General features: G+C 39.7%; 1 protein-coding gene across 2 annotated transcripts in view; it reads left to right on the top strand.

Annotated features, from left to right (window-relative positions):
• Positions 1-24,298, top strand: part of LOC148024735 (phosphate-repressible phosphate permease pho-4-like) — a 41,075-nt gene that overhangs the window by 8,336 nt on the left and 8,441 nt on the right. For both annotated transcript variants that reach the window (XM_087694389.1, XM_087694388.1), the window contains exons 7-9: positions 3,266-3,778; positions 18,512-18,624; positions 18,821-18,923. In XM_087694389.1, coding sequence (XP_087550515.1) covers positions 3,266-3,778; positions 18,512-18,624; positions 18,821-18,923 — 729 coding nt within the window. The remainder of the gene's footprint in view (positions 1-3,265; positions 3,779-18,511; positions 18,625-18,820; positions 18,924-24,298) is intronic.

Raw genomic sequence — 24,298 nt, 5'->3', positions numbered from 1 at the left:
TGATTTCAATACCACTCAAAGGACAGATCATGTGTGTTGATTATCGTGCTTCTATCACTACACTCTCTTCACTTTCATTCCTCCTGTGTTTTGAATTGTATTGCTTACCTTGTTGAGCTCATGATTCTTGGGCTAAGTTTTGGCACCTACCTATCTCTCTCTAAACCCATTCTTTACTTCATCTTCTATGTATCTCCTCACATGGCACCTCCATGTTGCTCTGTTGTTGATGATAAGCTTAAGGGACCTAACAAAGCCTAGTTCATACAAAAGCACCTATTCTATGTTGTTTCAAGGTCCCCATATGCCATCTTCTCAAGAAATTTATCCCGCAATTACCTCCTACAAGACATCTTCAGAAGTGTGGGAGAAGTTAGAACTTATGTACGAGGCTCCATCAACCATGCAAGCTATGACCCTCTATGGTCAACTGCAAACTATCAAGTTCAAGGCAGTTGATACAATCTAGCCTTCTTGTTGTTTGAGTGGCATAAATACAAGATCAGCTTTGGCACATGTAGTCCAGCCTTCTTGAAGTCCATCTTGTGGGGGACTATTCTCTATAAGCTTCCTCCAAAGTTTGATGGTGTAGCCAATGCCTTACGAGCCCAAACATCTACAACAGTCATCAATTTTGAGCACTATCCTCTATGTTACTTAAACATGTAACTTCTTTGCATTTGCAAGGGAGGTTACCATCTCATTATGGGGACACACAGAAAGCCTTTAAAGCTTGAGAGAAGGGTGACAAAAAGAAGAAGAAGAAGACACGATGTTATAATTGTGGCAAGAAGGGATATCCCCAAAAGGAATGCAAGGTACTAGCAACACAACAAAAGTGGGGAAAGAATAATAATAATAATAATAATAATAAGGGGTCATCGTCATATTAAAATTCTAAATCCAAATCAAACCCTTTGACGAAGGTAAAGGCCAAGGTTCAAAGGGCTCCTCTTATACAATGAAGGTGAAGTCCATGTTGGCATCCTCTTCTGCCTTCTAGCCTTAGTGTATTATCATCCATCTCAACTCTCTAGTGCTAGAGAGGAGTGTGAGAGGATGGTGGTGGTGGTGCATCCGTGCTTCATTAATATGCAAGTGCAATGGACCAAAGTGCAACTTCCCACATGCATTTTTTAAGTCTAGCAAGTTGTCAAATCCTAGAGTTGGTATTGATATCCACGTTCATGACAAGCGGTTTTGATTGACTAAGAGTGGTTTTTACACCTAGTTTCAGCTCACTTAAGGAAATACTTCGACCACTGTCGAAAGGAGGAAATCCATGGTCCTAATGTGCCTTCTCTAAAGCTAGCTCATGATGGACATCAACATGCCTTCTACTCCCGATTTCCAAGGATTAATACAATCAATATAAACATCAATGTATTTCCGATGCACCTTGAGGGTGAGTTAATCACCCACTACTTAGGTATCCATCATTGTTGTCTGTACTATGATGAGTCATTATCATTATATGTTTTATTGTATGGTTCCCCCATAATCTGAGCAAGCGATTAGCAAAGTGTACATCTAATGGGCATATGGGCTCTGTTTGTGTACATTTCCTATTTTATGCCAAAGACTTTAGTGGTTGGCCGACTAGTATTTTGATCCAAGTTCTTTCACTCGTCAACTAGTCTTTTATTTGGCATTATTCTCTATCTATTTATAGACATGCTTCCTCCCACTATCAATCATCCATCAGCAACACTACATCATAGTGGCCTAGTTATCCATGTCTGATGGACAAATCAACTCGTCCTATCCGACCTATTCAATGCAATGTGTCCAATCACATCCGATAGCATCCGATCCAAACTGGCCTTTTTTAAAGTGCCTATTTGTGACCATTTGGGGTTACTCTTAGGTCCTACTTTTTTAAAGTGCCTGTTTGTAACCATTTGGGGTTACTCTTGGGGTAGTTGTGGGTGTTATTTAGGCTTCCTCTTCCACAACACATGTGCATATACCCCCAATCTCTCTCTCTCTCTCTCTCTCTCTCTCTCTCACTCTCTCTCTCTCTCTCTCTCTCTCTCTCTCTCTCTCTCTCTCTCTATATATATATATATATATATATATATATATATATATATATATATATATATATATATATATATATATATATATATATATATATATATATGTATATGTATATGTGTGTGTGTGTGTGTGTGTGTGTGACAATATATTCTCTCCCTCTCTTTTGCTCTCTAATTTCAATTTTAAATTGCAAGCTCAACTTTCAAGCTTTCTACTCTCAAACTCTCTTCCCCAACTCCCTCAAGCTCTCCTTCACCTTATCTTCACCCTATCTCCACTCTCAAGCTCTCCATCCTCTATCCTCAAGCCCTCAATATATAAACTCCTAGTACAAAGGTTCTAAATGTTGAAAGTGTATTATTTTAAGTCCCAACATTAAATATAGACCTTAAAATTATATGTACAATTTTTTTAATAGGATATTGGTTCAAGATTTATTAGTCTGATTAGTAGCATCTTAGTATCCAACAATACTAATCAAGGATGCCATTGAATGTGACAACCTTGCCTAGTGGAGAGGGGGAGACTCATGCACACTACCAATGACTAGTGCTCGAACCTTTGTATTGTTCTTCTGCCTTGGTATATGGATTCCATTTCCCAAGCATGTTCTCTTTGAGTTATTGTGTCCTTTGCACTATTCTTCTCTATTCTTTGTGTCCTTATAGCCTAATGTTTTTTTCCTTCCATTGCTGCTCACTATTCTAATAGTCTCTTATTCAAGCATCTCTATAACCTTTATCGTCTCTTTGCTTCCATTACTACACCCTATTCTAATAGTCTTATTCAAGCATCATTATAACCTTTATGATATGCTCGATGAAATAGTCAATCATGATCCTAAGTTCACTAGCCATTTCTTGTTTCCTTAAGTTAGAGACCCAATTATCTAGCTTGTTCTTGGAACATCCTAAAGCTAATGGACAAAGTAGAGGCGCAAATCAGACCATGGAGAATATGTTATGTGCATATATCTATCGTACACAATCTAACGGGGACTACTTTCCATAGCTTGAGTTGGCTGATAACAATACTATAAGCATTTGGCTGCAGGTAGCATGTTTATGCAAATGTATGCTTATGAGTCAAAACCACCAATTACTATCAAACTCAAAGGACTAAAAATGCAATTCATAGTTCATGTCCTATACGATATTGTCTGAACTCTTGGCACAGAAACTTTTAACCGATTGCCTTATGAATATTTCTATTGTGCACTGTGCAGACAATTGTGGTACCCTTGGCACAGAAACGGCTGGTGTGCTTTAGCGAGGGAACAAGCGGGAGCAGCAGCAAGAAAATGAAGAATGACTTACTGAAGGAGGAGAGCCGCAAGGAGCAGGACCCGTCGCTGCGTGACGTGGACGTAATGACAGCGGAGGAGCTGCTGAGGCAGTTCAAGGAGCTGAGGGTGCTGGAGACGGTGTACGAGGAAGGGGAAGAGGACGGCGGGGGTGGCGGGGAGTCGCCGGCGCAGATAACCATCAGGTGCAGTCCTGTGAGAGGACTCTCGTCCTCCTCATCCCTCAGGGCGGCAGCTGAGAGGGGAGGGGGGAGCAGTCCGTCTGCTGCTGCTGCTTCTTCTCCGCCGACGACTTCCTTCGGCCAGCTGCTGGCCGGGACGCCCAACCGCCTGCTGTGGTACCGCCGCCTGCGCCGCCCGCCTCCCAAAAAACTCACGGCCAAGCAGCGCCTCCTCCGCAGGCTCAGACACCTCCGTGCCACCACCATCGACCACGTGAGTGGCCTTCCCTCTTCCGTCTTCAACTATCGAAACAAGTGATTAATATTATACACAATAGGCTGTTTTTTTAATTTAGATATGTACACGTATAGAGACACACACTAGAAACGCACAGACAAATTTTGCGCGCTCGCGCACTAGAAAAGAACACAAACAGAAGAAGTTTTAGGCAAATTCTCACTATAATCCCTACGTTGTGACCTAAGCGACAAATTCTCGCTATAATTCTCACATTGTTAATTAACAAAACATCATGAGCTTCTCCTCACAAGACACTACATACCTGCCTACTTGTGGTTTTTTTTTTTGCGGGGGGCGGGAGCGGGGGAGGGGAGCAACCCCTTGCTCACAACTACACAGAGCTAGATATGCAAATTTGCAATGCTCCCCAAGCACATGCACATAGAAAAAAATAAATGGAAAACTAAAGGAAAAAAGCCCCTTTTCCCGAAACTTCTTATGATAGTTACCATATGGCTTGTTTAAAAAGTGAAGGTTCTTTCCACATAAGCTAGAAAAGTGACACCTGCATGATAATTTAGGACAATTGCAATGCATATGAGTGCATCTGAATTCAATGCATAGAGGGTCATTTGCAATGGGTCATGGCCTAGGGAAATAGCAATCGTCATGGCCTAATTGATAACAATTCCAACAATTTTGAGGCTTATAAGGCTATGGGATGGGTGATTTATGGGGTAAGTCATGAGATAATTCCTTGGCACCTTCAGTTTGTATTGTGTCCTAGAATTGGTCACGTATATTTTGCCTTTTGCATTGTAGTTGGGTTGGAGAAGAAGTTTGGTATTTCTAAACATGCGTTAACTAATGAGAACAAATTCCTACCCCCATCAATGTTGCTTCAACATTGTCACCTTCGATCCAATGATTATTCTTAAAGAAAAGTGACAATCTTGCATGCCCCAAGAGGTAGGGCAATATATATGAGTTTCTTTCCAAACAAAGGTGCATGACTTTGACTAGGAGCATCGTCTTTTTGTTATTAGAATCCTTTCCTAAAATCAAAGCTCCTAATAATAAGGCAAAGTTGAACTTTGCTACTACAAGTAAGCCTCTTAACTCAAATTAAATGAAGAAACCTTTTGACAAAGATCCACCATACCATTGTACCATTGTGGTGGCATATGCCCTAGTAAGCAACTAACAAGTGAATTTAACTTATTTTTCAAGTTTACTTAAGTAAGATTTTTCAATCACAAATGTAATGAAATGGTATGACCTCCCATAAGTGGGTATAGTAAAACTGCCCTGTGGAAAATTCTCACCAAAATTATGTTAAAATTAAAAGCACTCCTATTTTTCACTTAAAAACTAGATTTTTATTGCCTTTAATAATAAGAACTCCTTAAAATTAATATAATAATCCTTATATTATTTTCTTGGAATTTCTATCTTTAAAAAATTAAAAGTATATAATCAAAATGATGTTAACTTTTGAAAAAAGATAATAAAATCAAAATAAAAATAAATTAGAAAATGTAATGGTGAATATAACAAGAGGTCAATTTTACAAAGTAAAGTATTAATGGAAAATATTATAAAGAGAATAAAGTTATTATACAAATCCTCATCCTAGATAGTCATAATTGGTTTTATATATGTGTATACTTATTCATGCATGCATGCACATAATAGTATTATTTTCTATATGTGGAGCTTTTTGAAAGCATAATCAATAATTGTTATGTTAATATGTTACTTACATCATCAAAGTAGGATGATAGGTGTGTGCCAAAAACTCCTCACAGCACTTAGACAAGTGAATGTAGGCAATTCTAAAGACATGCTCCTTTGTCTTTAGGGCCTTAAATAATGCTACACTTTCAGCTTTATGATTCCTAACCACTAAATTGATGGCATTTTTTATGCTTTCTTCATGAGGTCTTTATTCCTATTGGTTGGTAACTTCTTGATAACTACACTTTGGCAATATTTCATCATTTTTAGCTCTTCATGCATTAAGCCTTTGTCCCTAAAGGCCATTTGCATTTTAATAGGCTAACCTACACTATCTGCTCAAAATCAAGCTCTCATCTGGTTCCAAACAATGCTTACATCTCAACAATTCTAAAAGAGATGTGTAATTGTCTCCTTCTATTGCACACACATTGTCCAACATGCATTCATTCTCTTGAACTTGTCGATTTTGCATTTTGTATGTGGCTTCCTAGTCATCGTTCTCCACAACACAAGATGGAGTTGATTGCTTTGAGTAGCCTCCCAAATATTTACTCTCCTTCTCTAAGTCCTCTTTGAATTATGAGGGTAGGGATTATTTTGCTCGTGCTTGATTGTGGCAAAGGAAATATTTAGTGGCTTTTAGAAATATGATCCCTTTTTCACCTCAATAGATGGAGCACCTTTGTGGTTAGCAAGACAGTACCATACTCCATTAAAACCCATTAGATTTGGAAAGAGGCCAATTGTCCTTCTTCTTTTGTAGGCATGCCTCAACTCATTCCTTTTCCTTCTGGTTGAGGTTGAATCTACAAGTCATTTCCTTCGACTTTAAGACTATCCTATATCTAGCATCCCACATGTTTAACCATCTAGTCAAACCTTTGTTGACCATTCTCTCAAGTTTCAAGAGAAGTTGTCAAAGTAAGGCTACCATCCCATATGTCTATCCATCTAGTCATTTGTTGACCATATATCTATCCATGTAGTCAAACCTTTGTTGACTATATGTCTATCCATCTAGTCAAACTTATGTTGACCATTCTCTCAAGTTTCAGGAGAAGTTGTCAAAGTAAGCTATGGAGAAAGTCCATAAGCTTTACATTAGCATTCCATCTCCTATCTTAGTTTCAATTCCTCTCCTTTTGAGCTACTTATTACCTCCCTCCAAAGATTTATCAAGCGATTCATGATGCTGAGTCCTATTATTTTGAGTTTACAATAGCTCGAGGCTAAGATTTTTCCTCCCACATAAGATTAACCCATTGCACCCTTGTCAAGATTGTGGGAGAGAAGGAAGGAGTCTCACTTGTAGCTTTCTTGCTTGCACAATGGGAGAATACACACAGAGGTGGAGGCTGAAAACAATTTTCCTCTTCTTAGTTGTGTAAGCCAAAAGAAGTCTCGTACAAAGAAGTAGAAGAACCCTATATATGGGTCTCAAACCAAACTCAACTAACTAAGGTGGCATACTAACTGAGCCACGAACTAGAGTAGATAAGGATAGCTATCATGTAGCTATTATTCATGGGCGGTGTACCAACCGCGTCTGCAACTGACAAGTTGGTGACATAAATACACAACGGTCACCCTGGCGTATCATGAGTGGAGCTCGATATCTCAACACTCCCCCTCGAGCTCAATCCCAATTCCTGCATACCAAGCAGGTCTCTGAACTTGCGCAGCTTCTCTGCGCCCAATGCCTTCGTGAATATGTCAGCTACCTGATCCTCTATGCTGACATAAACTAGATCAATAAGACCTAGTAAAACCCTCTCTCGCACATAGTGATAATGCACCTCAATGTGCTTTGTTCTAGCATGATAGACTGGGTTATTTGCCAAGTGTATACTACTCATGTTGTCACAATAAATGACAACTGGCCCATCTGTAGACTGATGCATATCATAAAGTAGCTTATGCAACCAAGCTACCTCACATGCAGCCATTGCTGCACCCCTGTACTCAGCCTCTATGCTCGACAAGGCAACTGTAGGATGTTTCTTGCTGCTCCAAGTGACTGCATCACTCCCAAAAGAGAACACATATCCACTAGTAGATCATCTATCAGAAATACTACCAGCCCAATCAGCATCAGTGTATCCATGCAATTGTATCTGGACCCCAGTCTCATAAAATAGTCCATACTGCAATGTGGACTTCACATACATGAGTATGCGTCTAGCCGCATCCAAATGTGGTTTCCTTGGAGCCTGCATAAATTGACTTACCAATCCAACAGCATAGCTCAAATCTGGCCTGGTAATAGTCATATAAATCAAACTTCCTACTATGCGTCTGTACATAGTAGGGTCTTCTAGAAGCTCACCTGCATCTGTGCTCAACTTCACATTCTGCTCCAAAGGAACTGAAATAGGCTTATAGCCTATCATCCCATATTTGGACAGCATTTCCAATCCATACTGCCTCTGCAAGAGCTGTATCCCACTTGGTGATCTAATCACCTCAATGCCCAAGAAATAACGCAGCTCTCCCAAATCCTTCATCTCAAACTTCTGCTTCAATAGCATTTTCACATGAAGGATATCTTCATCACTGTCACCTGTCATAATCAAATTATCAACATAAATGACAAGTAGCATAATACCTTTCTCTGTTTTTCTCACATAAAGTGAGAAATCTGCCTTGGAAATCTGAAAGCCAATAGTGACAAGATACTGTCCTATCTTGTCAGACCATGCTCTAGGTGCTTGCTTCAAGCCATACAAGGCTTTCTTCAACCTGCAAACAAACTCAGGATGAACAGCATGCACATAACCTGGTGGCTGCTCCATATAGACCTCTTCTTGCAAATCACCATGCAAGAAGGCATTCTTTACATCCATCTGATGTAAAGACCATCCCTTTGATGCAGCCATAGCAATGACTGCTCTTACGGTTGCCATCCTTGCAACCGGACTGAATGTTTCTTCATAGTCAATGCCATATGTTTGTGCATACCCCTTGACTACTAATCTTGCCTTGTATCTGTTCACAGAACCATATGCATTGTGCTTCACCTTATAAACCCACTTACAGCCAATTGCATTTTTACCTTTAGGCAAAGCTACCAATTCCCATGTAGCATTTGCTTCCAAGGCATCCATTTCTTCATCCATGGCTTTCTCCCATTTTTCTTTTCCCATGGCTTGCTCAAAAGAAGTGGGTTCTGGTTCCTGTATCACTTTGACCATATATACATAGTGAATGGCTGTAAATCCATCATATTTCAGCCTATCCACAGGATACCTAGCTCTCGTAGACCTGCACAAAGTAGGTTCACTCCCAGGTGCTCTCAAAACATCCCTGGTCTTCCTTACTCCAGGTGTAACAATAGAAGGAATACCTAACTCATCATCAATGCTCTGTTCTGAGCCACTAGATTCACCATCCACATAAGAGTGACATGCATTCACACCAAACATGGGCTGATCAACCTTCTCTTTTCCTTTTCGTGATACCTGCATACCACTATCTGCATTACTTTGAGAAGATCCTCCTGATCTCAATCTGCCTGTCCATGGCGAAGAATGTGAACCACTGTTAGAGGACGCTCCAGGCCCACTAATATTTTGTGACTGCTGCTGTGAATTCTGTGCAGCATTACCATTTTGTGCATCTACATCATCAATCACATTTACTGGTTTATACCAGCTACTCATCTCATCAAAAACATCTCTGCTCACTGTAAACTTACGAGTAGAAGGGTTATAGCATCTATACCCTTTTTGCTGCAGAGAGTAACCAATAAAGATGTACTTCTCAACTTTTGGATCCAACTTGGATCTCAACTCATCTGGCACATGTACATAGGCAATGCAACCAAAAATTTTCAAATGAAAAATATCTGGTTTCCTACCAGTATACCTCTCCTCTGGAGTCATTCCATGTATTGTCGTAGTGGGAGTCCTGTTCATTATGTAGACTGCTGTAGCAACTGCTTCAGCCCAATAAAAATCTGGCAAGTCTTTTTCATTGAGCATGGCACGAGATACCTCTCCAATATGCCTATTTTTCCTTTCTGCAATTCCATTTTGTTGTGGGGTATGACTGCATGAATATTGCTGCTTTATGCCATGCTCCTGCAGGAACCTTGCAAACTCATTTGAGAGGTACTCTCCCCCTCCATCTGACCTTAGGCATTTTATCTGCAGGCCTGTTTCTTTTTCAACCATCGCTTTAAGAGTTTTGAAATGCCCAAAAACTTCACTTTTCTTTTTCATAAAATACACCCAAACTTTTCTGCTATAGTCATCAATAAAACTGACAAAATAATGACAGCCTCCAAGAGATGCAGCTTTAGTTGTCCACACATCAGAGTGGATTAATTCCAATGGCTTCTCACTCTCTTGAACATGTCTAGGAAATGGTTTCCTTGCCTGTTTTCCAAACTGACAGGCTTCACATACCTTATGTATTTCTGCAACCTTGAATTTCGGCAAACCTGCAACAATATTTTGGGCTTGCATTGATTTAAGTCGTTGTACATTAACATGACCAATGCGTTTATGCCAGATATCAATATCTGCAACTACACCGGTCCCATGTGCAAACATTGCTGCACTCAATTCAGACATGTCTGCATCCAATGTAAACATTCTGCCCTTCTTCTTTCCTTTTGCTATCAAGCGACCTTTATTTTTCATATCCTCAACAAAGCATCCATGAGGATTAAATCTGACCTGCAAGCCTTGCTCAACCATTTGACCAACAGAAACCAGATTCTTGGTGATATTCGGGACATGAAATACATCGGACATGTATTTCTTTTTCCCATCCTGCATAGACAAAGGAAATTTTCCAATCTGCACAATAGGATGTGCAGTATCATCACCAGTCTCCACAAATTCTGGTTTTTCCATTTTTCTTGCATCCTCCATCCATTCTGCATGACCTGTCATGTGGTTTGATGCACCTGAGTCAACATACCATACATCATTGCTTTCTTCTGCACTTGTCACAGAATTGTTCATGTGTTGCACCATAAACAAGTGCTCATTTCTGTCATCACCCTGTCTACTAGAAGATGCATAATTCCCTTATTGCAGTTTTCCATTCATGATGTCATTCTGCTTTTTATAGCAGTCTTTAGCCATATGACCCATTTTACCACAGTAGTAGCATTCAACATTACTGTTTGCATTTTGGCCTCTTTGCCATCCACCACGAGCTCTTTGGCTCCCCCTGCCTCTAGAGTTACCACGTCCTCCTCCATAGGACTGGTTTTCTTGAGTTTGCTGCATATTCTGATTTCTACCAGGGCCTCCATATCGGCCTCCTCTACCTCTGCCTCTACCTCTTCCAGCATTTGAGTAGAAGACAGCTTCTTTTGAAGTTCCTCCTGAAGAAGATGCACCACCATTTCATTGCTTCTCAGAAATTAGAAGAGCAATCAGCTCCTCAAAATCAGGAAATCTTTCACGAACTGAAATGGATGTCCGAAACTGTGCATAATCCTTTCCTAGACCATTCAAGGTCACAGAAACTAAATCATCATCTTCCACTGGTGACCCAATGGAAGCAAGTGCATCTGCAATCTTCTTCACCTTCATGTGGTAGTCATTGATGCTCATATTTTCTCTTTGCACATTATGCAACTCTTGCTTGAGCTGCATTTTCCTGGCTTGCGTATTTGTGCTATACATTTTTGACAAAGTATCCCATGCCTCCTTTGGCGTACTTGCATCTTGAATATGCACAATCATAGAGTCTGAAATGCTGATAGACAGCCAGTACATAACTTTCCTGGCTCTCTCATGCCATGCTTTAAATGCCTACATTTGTTGTTGATTGGGAACATAAGGAAGAACTGGTTCTTCTTCATTTCCTGCAACAAATTCCCAATATTCTTTTCCCATAAGGAAATTCCTCATTCTAAACTTCCATGCTTGGAAGTTGTTCTTGTCAAGCTTTTCAGTGACAATCTGTGAAAGAGAATCAGATGCCATTACAGAACACTGCAAAAAATTCTGTCACTGCAAAAACATAGCTTCACCCTCACAAGGGAAAATCTGCAAAACTGGCGAAAGCGGTATTTGACCACACAGTCACTTCCTAGTGACGATTTTGCATCAACAGGCAACAAGGATGATTCTGTAACTCCCAATGTCTTTGCGCACAAGAATACGATGCAATTTCTACAGTAACTTTTCACCGACCTGTAGAACAGTGGCTGCACAGCATAAAACTGGGCCTTTTCCTGAGTGCGTGCAAAAAACTTCCGCCTCCAAAACAGGCCCCGAAATGGCCTCAAATAAAAAGAACAAGGTCGCCAAGGGCTAAAGCCCTTACCTGCAGCATATATTGCCCTCTTGCTTCACCGCGAAGGGCGTCTCAAACTGAGACAATGCACTCCTGCACTTTCCGGCTGTGCTACCTGCAGAGATTTGCTCCCAAAACAGAAAATGAAAGCAACACTGCTCCTCTTACCAGAACAATGCGAGCTTGGCTTGCTTTCTTGAGCTCCTTACCACGAACAAGGCTCTGATACCATGTCAAGATTGTGGGAGAGAAGGAAGGAGTCTCACTTGTAGCTTTCTTGCTTGCACAATGGGGGAATACACACAGATGTGGAGGCTGAAAACAGTTTTCCTCTTCTTAGTTGTGTAAGCCAAAAGAAGTCTTGTACAAAGAAGTAGAAGAACCCTATATATGGGTCTCAAACCAAACTCAACTAACTAAGGTGGCATACTAACTGAGCCACGAACTAGAGTAGATAAGGATAGCTATCATGTAGCTATTATTCATGGGCGGTGTACCAACCGCGTCTGCAACTGACAAGTCGGTGACATAAATACACAACGGTCACCCTGGCGTATCACGAGTGGAGCTCGATATCTCAACAACCCTTGGAAGATGCTGAATTGATTGCATGCTTGATGATGATAGCCCTTGGTACATTTCCTTCTAAGCACATTAGAAGCCTAATAAATTTGTGTAAGCTTTGGTTGCCAACCTTCTACCTTTAATAGTTTATCTACTCTCTCCCACTAAGCTTTTGAGAAATAAGTGACAATAGACAAGATTCTATCCATGATACCAACGTGCCCCAAAACTAAGTGGTAGTGTTTTTAGCCTTGTAATATTCTACTCCACCTATGCTAAAATCCAATGGAGCTTCAATGAATTAATGATCCCCAACCCAACGGAGCATCCCAAATACTAAAAACACAGTGTAGATCTTCAACACCTTGAAGCCCAAATGTGCCATCCACTCAAAAGTATCATCCTCCTCTAAATATAGCATTTCAATCGTAGGCTTTCTAATCACCACCCAATGACTTAGTAATATTGATTGTAGACATCCAAGAGTCGTTCCACGTTCCCTATGTTAGCCATTATGATGTTGAAATTGTGATATCAAACAAATGTATATTCATTTGAGATCTACATAGTAGAGGGAGACCATGAATAAGACTCTCTTGCAACTTAAAATCATGTACCTTCAATAATGGATCAACAACAATTGCAAATGGAAGTGGGGTGAGGGGGCATGCCTACCTCAAATTTGCAATGTTAGAGAGTGAGAGATGCATCCATTAATCCCATTTTGGTAATTGCATTTGTAAATAGAATGTTGACCATAGCACAATACCTTTACCAAATCCCAATTTGTGCATGATATGTATAAGAAAATCCCCATCATACTCTATACACCTTATCTATATCCATATTTATGAGTAGGAATTGACCCCCTTGTTGCAACTAGATATTCCATGGCTACCATCAAAATGATTATAGCATTATGTAATTTACAACCATGGATAAAGCTACATTGTACATGACTGTAGCATCATGTATTTTAGAACTAGGGAAATTCCACAAATTTGGCATTCTTTAAGAAGATATTGCTAAACATGAAAGGTAGTAGGCCTTGATTGGTTGTTTGGGGTATTGAAAAGTTGAACATTGTCTTAGTAGTGATCTAATTTGAGGAATTTTCCAATGGCTTTTAACATGGATTGAGGTACAACCCTCCCTTCTCCCTGATTGACATATTTCTTGTCAAGTCTCATAGCCCTCCAAGATCCATCTTTCTAACTTACGTCATGGTACAACCCACCCTTCTCCCAAATTGACATATTTATTGTCAAGTCTTATAGCCCTCCAAGATTCATCTTTTTGCTTATTGTGCCATGTAAATGACATTTCCTCCTTACCCCCAATCATGTGTATGACATCTCCTAAATCATGACTTCAACTCTAATTGCCCTAATTTTCTCTTTTGATTGAGATCATTGTATTGCATGCATGTGATCTATCCATCCCAAATGTGGTAATCTTCTAGTCTCCTACCAAAATTTTATAGTCTTGATAAATCAAGGACCTCATCCTCTCCCAAAGTCTTTCTCTCTTCATTGGTGCAAGAGGGTTGTACATTGATTAGATATACAATACCACACCACAAAACATGATGGTGCCCACCATGATCACAACTCTTTCCTCTTCACTCCGCTTCAAAGATGTTTAAGCTTTTCTTTGATAAAATGAAATGAGCTTCATTTTTTGTAACCAAATGTAGCCATAAGGTGAATATAGTTGGGAATGATAAACTCAAGCATATCTTCTTTAGCTAGTTTTACATCATGCAAGATGAGCATGTATAGCTTTACTGTAAGCAACTACAACTAGAAAGGTACTTTAGTTAGGAATAATGCACTCATGTTTACCTTCTTTGGCTAGTTTTATCTTGTGCAAGGAAAGCATGTCCAACTTTCTTCTTCTTCAAGCTCTTGCATGCCGCTTACTTGCTATTGGAGCACAGGCCCCTTTGCATTCCATGCAATGATGTTAAAATTATTTGTTAGGTTAGTCATAAAATAGGGTTCAAAAAATGAAGCTCAAAGAATTCTTCATTTTCATTTGAAAGTGGAGAAAAAAATGGTTCTATCAACTAATGGTAATCTAGTAAGCTTTTCGAGTGATACATTTTCTTTTGGTTTGCTATTTCTACCTTTTCAAATCTCTTTTACAGGTGGTGCAATCTCCTTCCCTTCCTTACATTGTCCTTTGTTGTGTTCCTTGCCACCATCTCTACTCTACATGGCTTTTCCATTCTTGGTTTTGTAGCTTGTCTTGTCTTGTTCTCTTATCTTGTTGACTTTTGAGCTTTCTCTACTAGTAGATCAATTGGGCTTTTCTTCAAGACTTCCTCTTTATTTTGGGTTGCTATAGCTTTTGATTGTTTGTCTAATCTTTTCCTTGCACCACCTTAGCCTTACAATCTCTTATCCAATCTCTTTCTTGCTATGAGTTAACTAAGGCAAAATAAAATATCTTGCCCATAAAATTAAGCTAATTAAGCATAGCTTAAGGATGATAAATCTACACAATCCATTGGGAGAACTCTTCAATGCCTCATCAAGTTTACAAAGCCTCGATATGCAATGGCATTTTGAATCTCAAGTAAGCTAACTTGCTTTGGATTTCAAATTTTCCTACCGCAATCCCCCACCTTTATTGGTTGTATTGGTGACCTCCCAAGAAATGGAATGTTGTTACCTAGTAGACCCATAGCTACACGACAATTTGCATGTATATTATTAAGCTTTTCCCACTATGTTCTAGAGGTAGGGAAAGCAACAACAATGAAAATTAGTGCAAGATTCAAAAGCTTATTTATGATTATCAGTTTGGCCCTAAAAATGAGAGGTAAAATGTTGAGTCTTGATATATTTTGCTCAATTTGATCAAAATCCATTGGTTTTTTTCACTAAAGAATACTCCAAACCCTAATGTGCACCCAAGATAGTGAGAAACCTCTCTTACTCCAATCACTTTGCATTCGGACCATTATACTATTGATGTTAGAAGATTCTCTACATCTCCCTGATCAGTTTGAGTATATTAAACCAATCATCCACAAAAAGTTGAGTCGCATTGAGGACCATCCTGTAGAGGAAGATCGTGTATGGTGCCCCTCTACAAGTTGACCTCAAATCATCTTAAGTAGTAAGTCTACTACAAATAGTAGGGGCAAGGGGCACCTTTTCTTCACAATTCTTTGAAGTTGGAAGATATGGGTTTGTGGCTCCAGTGGTCATTTTTACAATACCACATGTTCTATGGAATCTAAGATTGATTTTTTCCTTGGGTATACTTGCCTAAGCTAATGGAGTTATTAAATGAGAAGATTAGGATGAAAACTTTAGAGCCATCATCAACTCCATATTCAAGTTGTTGGTTTATTGTGCCTCTAAGAAGAATGATGCATTGCGATTCGTTCAAGACATGCAGCTAATTAACAAAGTAATGATCATAAAGGTTGGAGATGGGCATGTAGTAGATGAGTTTATTAAAACATTCGCTAGAAGGCCTATCTACTTGTTGGGGGACTTGTACTCAAGTTATGACCAGTTTTAGTTGGCATTGGAAAGTAGTGATACCACCACTATGAAGATGCCCTTAGTATTGGTGCACATGTGTACCCTTCCACACAAGGGGCAACAAATTTTGTAGCCCACATGATGAATGCGATAAATAAGGTTTTAAGAGACTATATCCCACAACTTACTATGCCGTTTCTTGATAATGTGCCTACTAAGGGCTTTGATGCACATGACAAAAATGAGGAGCTGGATGCAAATGGCTACAGCTTGTTTGTTATTACCAATCACATTGTTGATTGTGAAAAGATTTTAACTCAACTAGAGGAAGTACATTCAACTCTATTAGGTCAAAAGTTTGTATTTGGTGTTGAAGAGGTGCTAATTGTTTTTTAAATCTCATATGGATTCCTCAATTTGCATGTGTGGTTGGTGACCTCTATCAGCTCTTGAGGAAAGAACAGAAGTTTCATCGAGTAAAGAAGCACACTAAAGCTATGAAGAAGTTGAAAAGATTATTAAAGTCTACACCAACATTAAAGAAGGAAGATTACTTGCATGGAAGACCTATTATCCTTATAGTTGGCACAAATCCAATTAGAATTGGGTGGGCAATTGGATAGGATGATGATGAGGGTAATAGGTATGCTATCAAATTTGGTGCAAAGGTGCTGAATGAGAGGCAAAGAAGATACCCACAAGTGAAGAGAGAGATTTGGGGCATTGTAACAACCCTCAAATGTGATAGAGAATACTTTATGGGTGCTCATGTGGTTATTGAGATAGATTACTACCATTATTTGGAATCATTACCAGTTGTGCCACACTGAATATTGTTATGTTGTGATGGATAGCATATGTTAAGTCTATAAACCCTGAATTACAACATATTGCAAGAAGGTATAATCCCAATTGTAGACATGTTATCAAGGGCATGTTTTCAGGATGAAAAGGGAATGATGGAGGATAATCCCAATTGTAGACATGTTATCAAGGGCATGGTTTGAGGATGAAGAGGAAGATGAGTTTGCTACTAAAAATGCTTGTTTCACAATAGGGGCTAAATTGATAGCTACGGTAATTGCAAGTATAGGTGTCATAAATGTTGGTACATCTATCATAAATGCAGGGATAGTAGTACATACAACAAGTACAATAAGTAGACTAACAGGGAATGTTGCTGTAGTCTTGAATTTAGCATCAAAGAAAGTGTGTTCAGCTATGGAAAAAGCTTGTTCTAGTAATAGAGAGAAGTCATTACAGATGTTATGTCTCGACCATGGAGATGTTTCTAGAGGATTTATATGTATGAGACTGGCTAATAATTGAATAGTATCTTAGCATGATGTCTAAGAAAGATGAGTGGTTCGAAGAGGAATTCAAAATGATAAAAAAGGAGGTGTACAGGTTCTTCTTGAAAGATGGATATCTATGGAAGCATGCAAAGAAGGAAAAAGGGGCTCCATTGAGAATCATCATTGATAGAGCTACTCAGGGCTGTGAGTAATGCAAGAGTTTCATGAGAGTCTATGAGTTGGCCAAGCAAAGGTATTGGTGGTGGAGTATGTGCAAGGACATTTCACACTTTGTGGAATCTTGTAGCACTTGTCAGGTGTACTCTATAGTAAAGCATAGAGATGGACTACATTAGACTTATCCTTTGTCCACACACTATAAGTGGGTGGTTGATTTAATAAATTATGCCTACAGTCTTTGGTAGATGAGATATCTCATACATGCACAAGAAGACTTGACAAATTAGGTGGAGGTAAGAGCTGCAAGCATTAAGACTAGACGAGCTATCTGTTGTAGGTTTCTCTTGGAACATATCTTTTGTTGATATGGGGGTGTTGGCAAAATTACAACTGACAAAGGAGAAATGGATACAAATGAGGCTTTTGAATTCTTCTCACGATTGGGGATAAAATTGGCATTAACGTTAGCATAAAATTTAGGGGGGAATGGAAATAGCGAGAGGGGACACCCGTCTCTCATTAACACATTTGACTTCCATGTGAAAGAATATCGCAAAAGTAGGAAGTGACCAACATGTAACTTGCACAGTAGCTATAATACACATAATGAGGGAGTTAAGTCTTTTTGCCACATTAATTTGGGAAACATTTTCACAAGGTTGTAATAAAACATAAATAGCAAAGGCAGTGGTAGATATCTTATGCTAATTAGCTCTGATACATGTAATGGTGTAAACTTGAAGAAGGCCATTTTTTAATGGTGAGATTATTTTCATCAAATTTGTTCTTGACTTGTTTTACACGTAAAGAATTGCACAAACTACTTACCAAAATACTTTGTTAGATAGCCTTCTTATAAATTGTGACATTCATTTTTTTAGGCACAAATTTATTCGATAGTTTTAGACTTGGTGTACATGTAGGTTGTGGTGATCAAAGAAGCATTAAGGATTTTACATAATTTCTTAAAGGGGCAGTTTTTACATTCATTACAAAAACTTTGATTATACGCTACTTGTAAAATTGAGGAGATAAATCATTTTATTTTTTAAAGAATAAGCCATTCTAGCTTTCTCCAATTAGAAAACTATCTTCATGAACTTATTATTTTACCCGGGTTGTTTTATTATATATAAAAACCATGTTTGAAAAGTAATTGCTATTTTGTATAGATATTATAAAGTATGCAAAAACTAAACCAATAATTTGTGTTTGTCCTACCATCACAGAAACTCGAATATGGACGTGAGACACTTGTCATGCATGCGCTAGCAGAAAAGTTTGATGAGAAAGCAGAGATGCTATTTAGCTTTTTACAAATTTTGACAACCATGGCAATAGCGTGAGTGGAAGTGTTTATGCATGTGTGAATAAGTGTCTATGTGTATGTTGGGAGGAAAGGTAATCATGATAGTTAAGTGAGATATAAATATATTTGCTTTCCTCAAAATAAGTACACTTAATGACTCTTCTTTTCTTATTGAAATCATCAAATGGCTAAGGGTTGGTACCATGTGTCCCATTTTCCACTTATATAGGTTTGTACAAGGATCTAGAGATATAGCTGGATGCGTGGCACCTTATGCTGCACTCAAGGAGCTTTATAATAATAGAGCAAGCTTTTCTGGGATCATTCAAAGGGTTTGTAAATCTTTTCTTTTGAAGATCATTTATATGCTAACTTAGTGTGTTGTACATGTTCTTGTCTTTTTATTTTCATTAAGTGTTTAGAAAATCATTGAAGAATTGTAGGGTTTCACGAAAACATAGACATTAGTATTTATGGTGATTGTGTTATTCAAATAGTTATTATATATCAACAAGCTCTATAAAGAAGTTCACAAGATCAACTTGCAAACTATGGTTCATATATTTATTTTGAAGCCCCATGATGTCTCTCAAATCGATTTTTGGATCAATTATGGTAGAGCTATCCTAAAAAGGGATCAAAGTTGAAGAGCTTGCCATATGATTCCAAATTTACTTGCAAGACTTTAAAAAAAGTCAAGTCCACCCTTATGTATTATGTACAAATCTTCTAGACAAAGCATACTATAAGGGAGGGGATTTAATGAGGTTATCCTCAAAGTAACACTATACATTAGAATAGAGTTGTAGGGAGCTCTCGAGCTCAACCCCCGAGACCTACGGACCGCTTATTGGTCAAGCGTTTCAAGCCGAGCGGCCATGGCTACCTCTAACATAGCTGACGTGCTATCCATCTCTATGAGTGTAGTGAGCTTACCTCCACGCTTGATCGAGTTGCCTCCTCTCCCGAGCACTCCGGTAGCTCCATGATCCAAGTGCAAGCTTCAAGTAAGCTCCATGCTCAAGCTCCACGCTCCAAGCTCCATCGTTGCGAGAAAGACAAGAGAAGAGAAGAATAGAGGAGAAGATTGAGAGCTTCTCCGCCACGGTCCTCACCTTCACTCTCTCACACTCCCTCTCTCAAGCACACGCTCAAGCAAGCAAGAAGAATAAAAAGAAGAAGAAGAAGAAGAAGAGAGCTACTTTTGGCCACACACAAGAATGGGCTTCTCATTCACTTTTCAACTTTATATACAAATCCCTAAATCCCTTTTGGGCGGTCATCCCCTTATCCCCATTTTTATATGGCCCCCGGTTGTGGCCTAGGCCCTTTTTCCCATTGTCCTCCTATCTTCCTAGCTTTCTTCATATCGCCCCTCTACCTTTACAATTTACACGGGTGAGAGGAGCTGGATGCTCTTAAAATAAATCATGGTGCGCCTTGCGCTCTTTTACAAGAGTATTGACTTGCACTTTTTCTTGTGCACCTTTCTCCTTGATTTAGGACTTTTCTGCACTTCTTGTGTTTCCAGATTCTTCTTGGCGTGCCTTTGTCTTCCGTTTCACTTTTTCCTTGGCCTTGTCTTCTGCTTTAGATTTTTCATATTTTCCACCTTGTTCATCTGAGGGTTAACATTACCCCCCTCCTAGACGAGTGCCAATCCCATTACACTCACCTCCATAGGTAGCAGGCTTTGGCATGCACTGAAGACATGGGTGGAAGGTACATTTGTGGTTTGCCTTGGAGGAGTTTTGGTGGTGGTGCAGAGGAAGGTCATTAGGGGCACATTGTTGGCTTGGGTGGATGGTGGTAGGGTTGTTGGAGTTGGTGATAGGGCTGTTCTTTGTTGGGAATCGCACTGATGGCTAGCACATGTGTGGTTTGTTGGGGATTCTACACATGACAATTCTTTGGTGGGCTTGCATGATGATAAAGGATAAGAGTTCAGAGTTGAGTGTTGATGAAGAGTTGACGGTACTTTCGTTGGAGTTGTCAATACCTGCAATTGAAAACCTCTCATATGGTCTCCCCTTAGGGGTTAGTGCTAGTCTTCTTATTGTGTGCACAAGACGTAGTTTGATTAGTTTGGGAGATAGGTTAAACTCTAAGCAAGTTGAGAGGGGGGCTAAGAGTAATGTCTTGCACTTGAGGACCCAAACTATGTATAGATTGTGGTTCAAATATTAGGTGAGTGCCCGTGCATACTTAGATATTACGTAGTTAGAAGACTACTGGTCTAGTTCCTCATAGCAATGTGTGTATGAAGCAATGGTTCAATGGGGTGGAAAAAATTATCAATGCTAAGGAGAAGTACACACGAAGGCTTCTTGAGACATCATTTGTGATTTTGACAACACGTTGTAGCATAATTGAGCTTGTTGACACCTCAACTTTTGGCAGTTGTGGCTACTTATATTGTTCGAAGTGTATGGTGTAATTTCCATGGTCTTTTATGCCTTGCTTACCACTATTGATTGCAATGGTACCAAGATGGAGTGCGAAAAAAAAATCGTGTAAATGGGTTAGGGTGACAGGTCTAACCATAGGCGAGACAAGCTCCCTAGGTATATCCCTCCCTTGATGTGTCTTGAACAATTGTGGGGGATGTGTAAAAGAGCTAGGGAATTAGGGATGGAGTCAGCCGACCAAGGTCACTGGATGTACCTAATTTGAGGACCCCTAGGTGCTATGTTGTGATCGTGGGTGCTTTTTTCTTTTCTTTTGTTTTTTTTTTTCCTTTTTTTTTTTGATAACATGAGTATAACCATTGCAATACATTGATGCTATCAGCGTTTCATTTGGATTGGGAAATGTCGAGATCCAAAGGCTGTGAAAAATGGATATTACACATATGATTGTGTTACTAGCGATGCTAGAGGAACAATTGTTGAGATGGTTGATCATTTTCATTTTTATTAGTAACTCTCTCCATGTTGTCATGCTGTTCCTCATGGACTTTGTCACCTTCTTGTTCTTGGATTGGTAATGGCTTACCCCTAGCATATTCTACACATCCCTCCTTGGGCGTTTCTCAGCCCTGCTGATGTGGCTAAACCCAGGGCCTTCTCCAAGGCTCCACATCACCTCTACTTGACAAGTTTTTTCTCCTCTTCTTATCGTCACCATGCCACAATTTCTTTCGGCATCGAACCTTCTCGAAAATTCTACACCCTTACTATAATCAATAGCCTGCCCCCAACCTTCTCTACATACTTCAATAGACCGCACTGATCGAGGAGTTGTTTTATGATTGGCTCCTCCATGATGGTGTCTTTTAGGTTTAAGGAAAGCTTGAATGCAAACTAGCTAAAACCCCTTGTTTCCACCATAAAGCCATACTTTGCTTGCTCTTTAGCCATGAACGAGAGCTTGCTACCTTAATTTTGCCTCGAATGTAGAGTCTGGCCAAGAAAGAGAGAGTAGCCAATGACTATGCTTTGGGCTATGCTCAAATGCAATGTGTGCTTTCTGTAGGGGTGACTTTCTTTCCAGTAGTGGGGCTTCTGTCATGGCTCTTTGTTCTCATGTCACTTTCTCCATGATGGTTCTTTGTGGGGTTGGTGGTCTTATGGTGACTTGGACATTGAACGCTTCTGTACATAGACCTATGTCATCCTACATTCACTTGGCAACTCATGAGAATACATGCAAGTCATATGCTTCAGCCAATGAACAGGTGCAACTCAAAGAGATATCACTTATCTGAATCCCATGGTGTTGACTTCGATGCGCATATCACCTGTGCTTGATTATCATTGCTTGTGTGTGTGCTGGCTTTGTTTTTCATGTGTTATCTATACGCAGTCACAAAACACATTGTTTATTTATATACACTTTATAAATCCATGTCACTTCGTGGGGATAAAAACCAATTTTAGAACTCAGGATTGTATTGGAATGTGGCACACACATCTAGTACTCGTGACAGCCTACTCAATAACAACATATATTTTGCAACGTCGAGTAGCATGGTACCTTGTTTGAGTCTACTGGCAATGTGTAGCTCCTCCTCAGTGATAATCTTATCAACCAGAGAGTTCTCTTGGCTAGTTCCAGCTAAGTCCATATCCCAAATGGGGCAATCAATAATTGAAAGGAAGTTGGCACCACATAGGTTGGGTCTCTTTGAGACTGCCATTTGGCCAATCACTCCTCTGAGACTGTCATAATCTGGGCTCCAAGTTCGACCATTGTAGTGTGGTTTTCAAACTAATACTTTTCAAATTGACTTCGACCCTTTGATTGTTGCTTTAGTTACTCTATCTCTAAGAGATTTGGTTGGCAAAGTGCTTCATTGAATGTCACAGTTAAGTGTAGTTCGTCGGCCTCCTCGTCAGAGATGAGTTGCATGCGTTCATGTAGGAGCTTGTCATAGTGCTCGTTAAGATAGTCTTGCTCTTCCTAGGATAGCAGATATGGCAAGTATTTCTCAAGCTGCACCCTAGGGAGTGTGCCCATGTCTACAAGGACATAGACAGGTGCGAATAATTTGAGTTTAGCATTCAACTCAGTCAAGCACTCTATGACACTTCTATGTTCAATGAGGGCTTGCTCGGTTGCTATCTCATGCAAGGCTCTAGGAGTTTCCTTACGCTTTAGCATAACTAGGAGCTTAGGCCTAGATGAGCAGGATTGGTCAATGCTAGGATTGCTTTGTCCTCGGGATTTTCATGTTTTTCTTGAGACTTTGCTCTTATTGTGTCATGGTTCTCCTCCGATGTGACTAGTATAGTTCTGTCAACCTGTTGTGACAGTGTTGTATCCACTCTTGATTGGTCATTGTAAGTTTTGGTGTCGGTGGATTGAGTGTTGCAAGCAATTGTTGATGGTAATGGTTGCTTTGATTTATTAGAACACATGGATGTGTCCGAGTTTTCACTACTGTTAGGAGAGATGGCAATGGGTTCCTTGGTGGGTGGACTCAATGCTTTATTTCTAAGCTCTTTAGCACCCTTGGTCTCAAACTTCTTGGCGTCTACAACCACTTGCAACTACCGTAATTGTTTTCATTCTTTCTCCTCTTTTTCTTAGGAAATCAAGGTGTATCCCTTGAAAACTCAGGACCCTAAACTAGGTTAGCCGTTGATGTGCTTGTATGTCCTCATGGGACATAGCTACGACCTACTGAACAGCCTCGCTAGGTTGTGAGGATACAATTGCCTCTCTTTGTGGGGAGAGTCTAGCTCTTTAGCCAATTCTCTTTCGTTTAGCTCCTCATCCGATTGCATTGGTAGTTGCTCCTGGTTGGGCACTTTCTCTAGACTCTTGTCGTTACCATTGGAACATGCCTCCATTACTTCTTATCAGAGTGGGTGTTGCATTTAGAGCCTTTTTTCTCTTCCTTTGGAGGTTTGGGTGACTCTACTGTAGAACCAAGAGACGATTTAGAGTTCATGTCATGTAGGCTTGGATGAAACCATGTGAAGAAGTCAGGGTTGTATTGATGGGAAGTATAGAGATCTAGGATTGCAAGGTCTTGAATGAGGCAGAAGACATATGCGCTAACATCAAGTACCATGCTCCCTACTCCTAGCCTACTAGCCACGTGTAGATCTTCTTCTAGAAGTACTTTATCATGCAAGCGATGTTTTTGGACAGTGGTAGAAAGTTGAACCTCATGGACCGTTGCCAACACTCATGTCGGGGCAACGTATGTGGGATCATTTATTGATGTCCGAAGGGCTTTCCTTTGCTCAAGGAGTGTCAT

Source organism: Lygodium microphyllum, chromosome 15 (genome assembly GCF_053477565.2).
Source record: "Lygodium microphyllum isolate KBCC chromosome 15, Lygodium_microphyllum_v1.1.10, whole genome shotgun sequence".
Classification (NCBI taxonomy): domain Eukaryota; kingdom Viridiplantae; phylum Streptophyta; class Polypodiopsida; order Schizaeales; family Lygodiaceae; genus Lygodium; species Lygodium microphyllum.
Note: the sequence above shows the minus strand (reverse complement) of the source record. Positions and strands in the feature narration are given on the sequence as shown.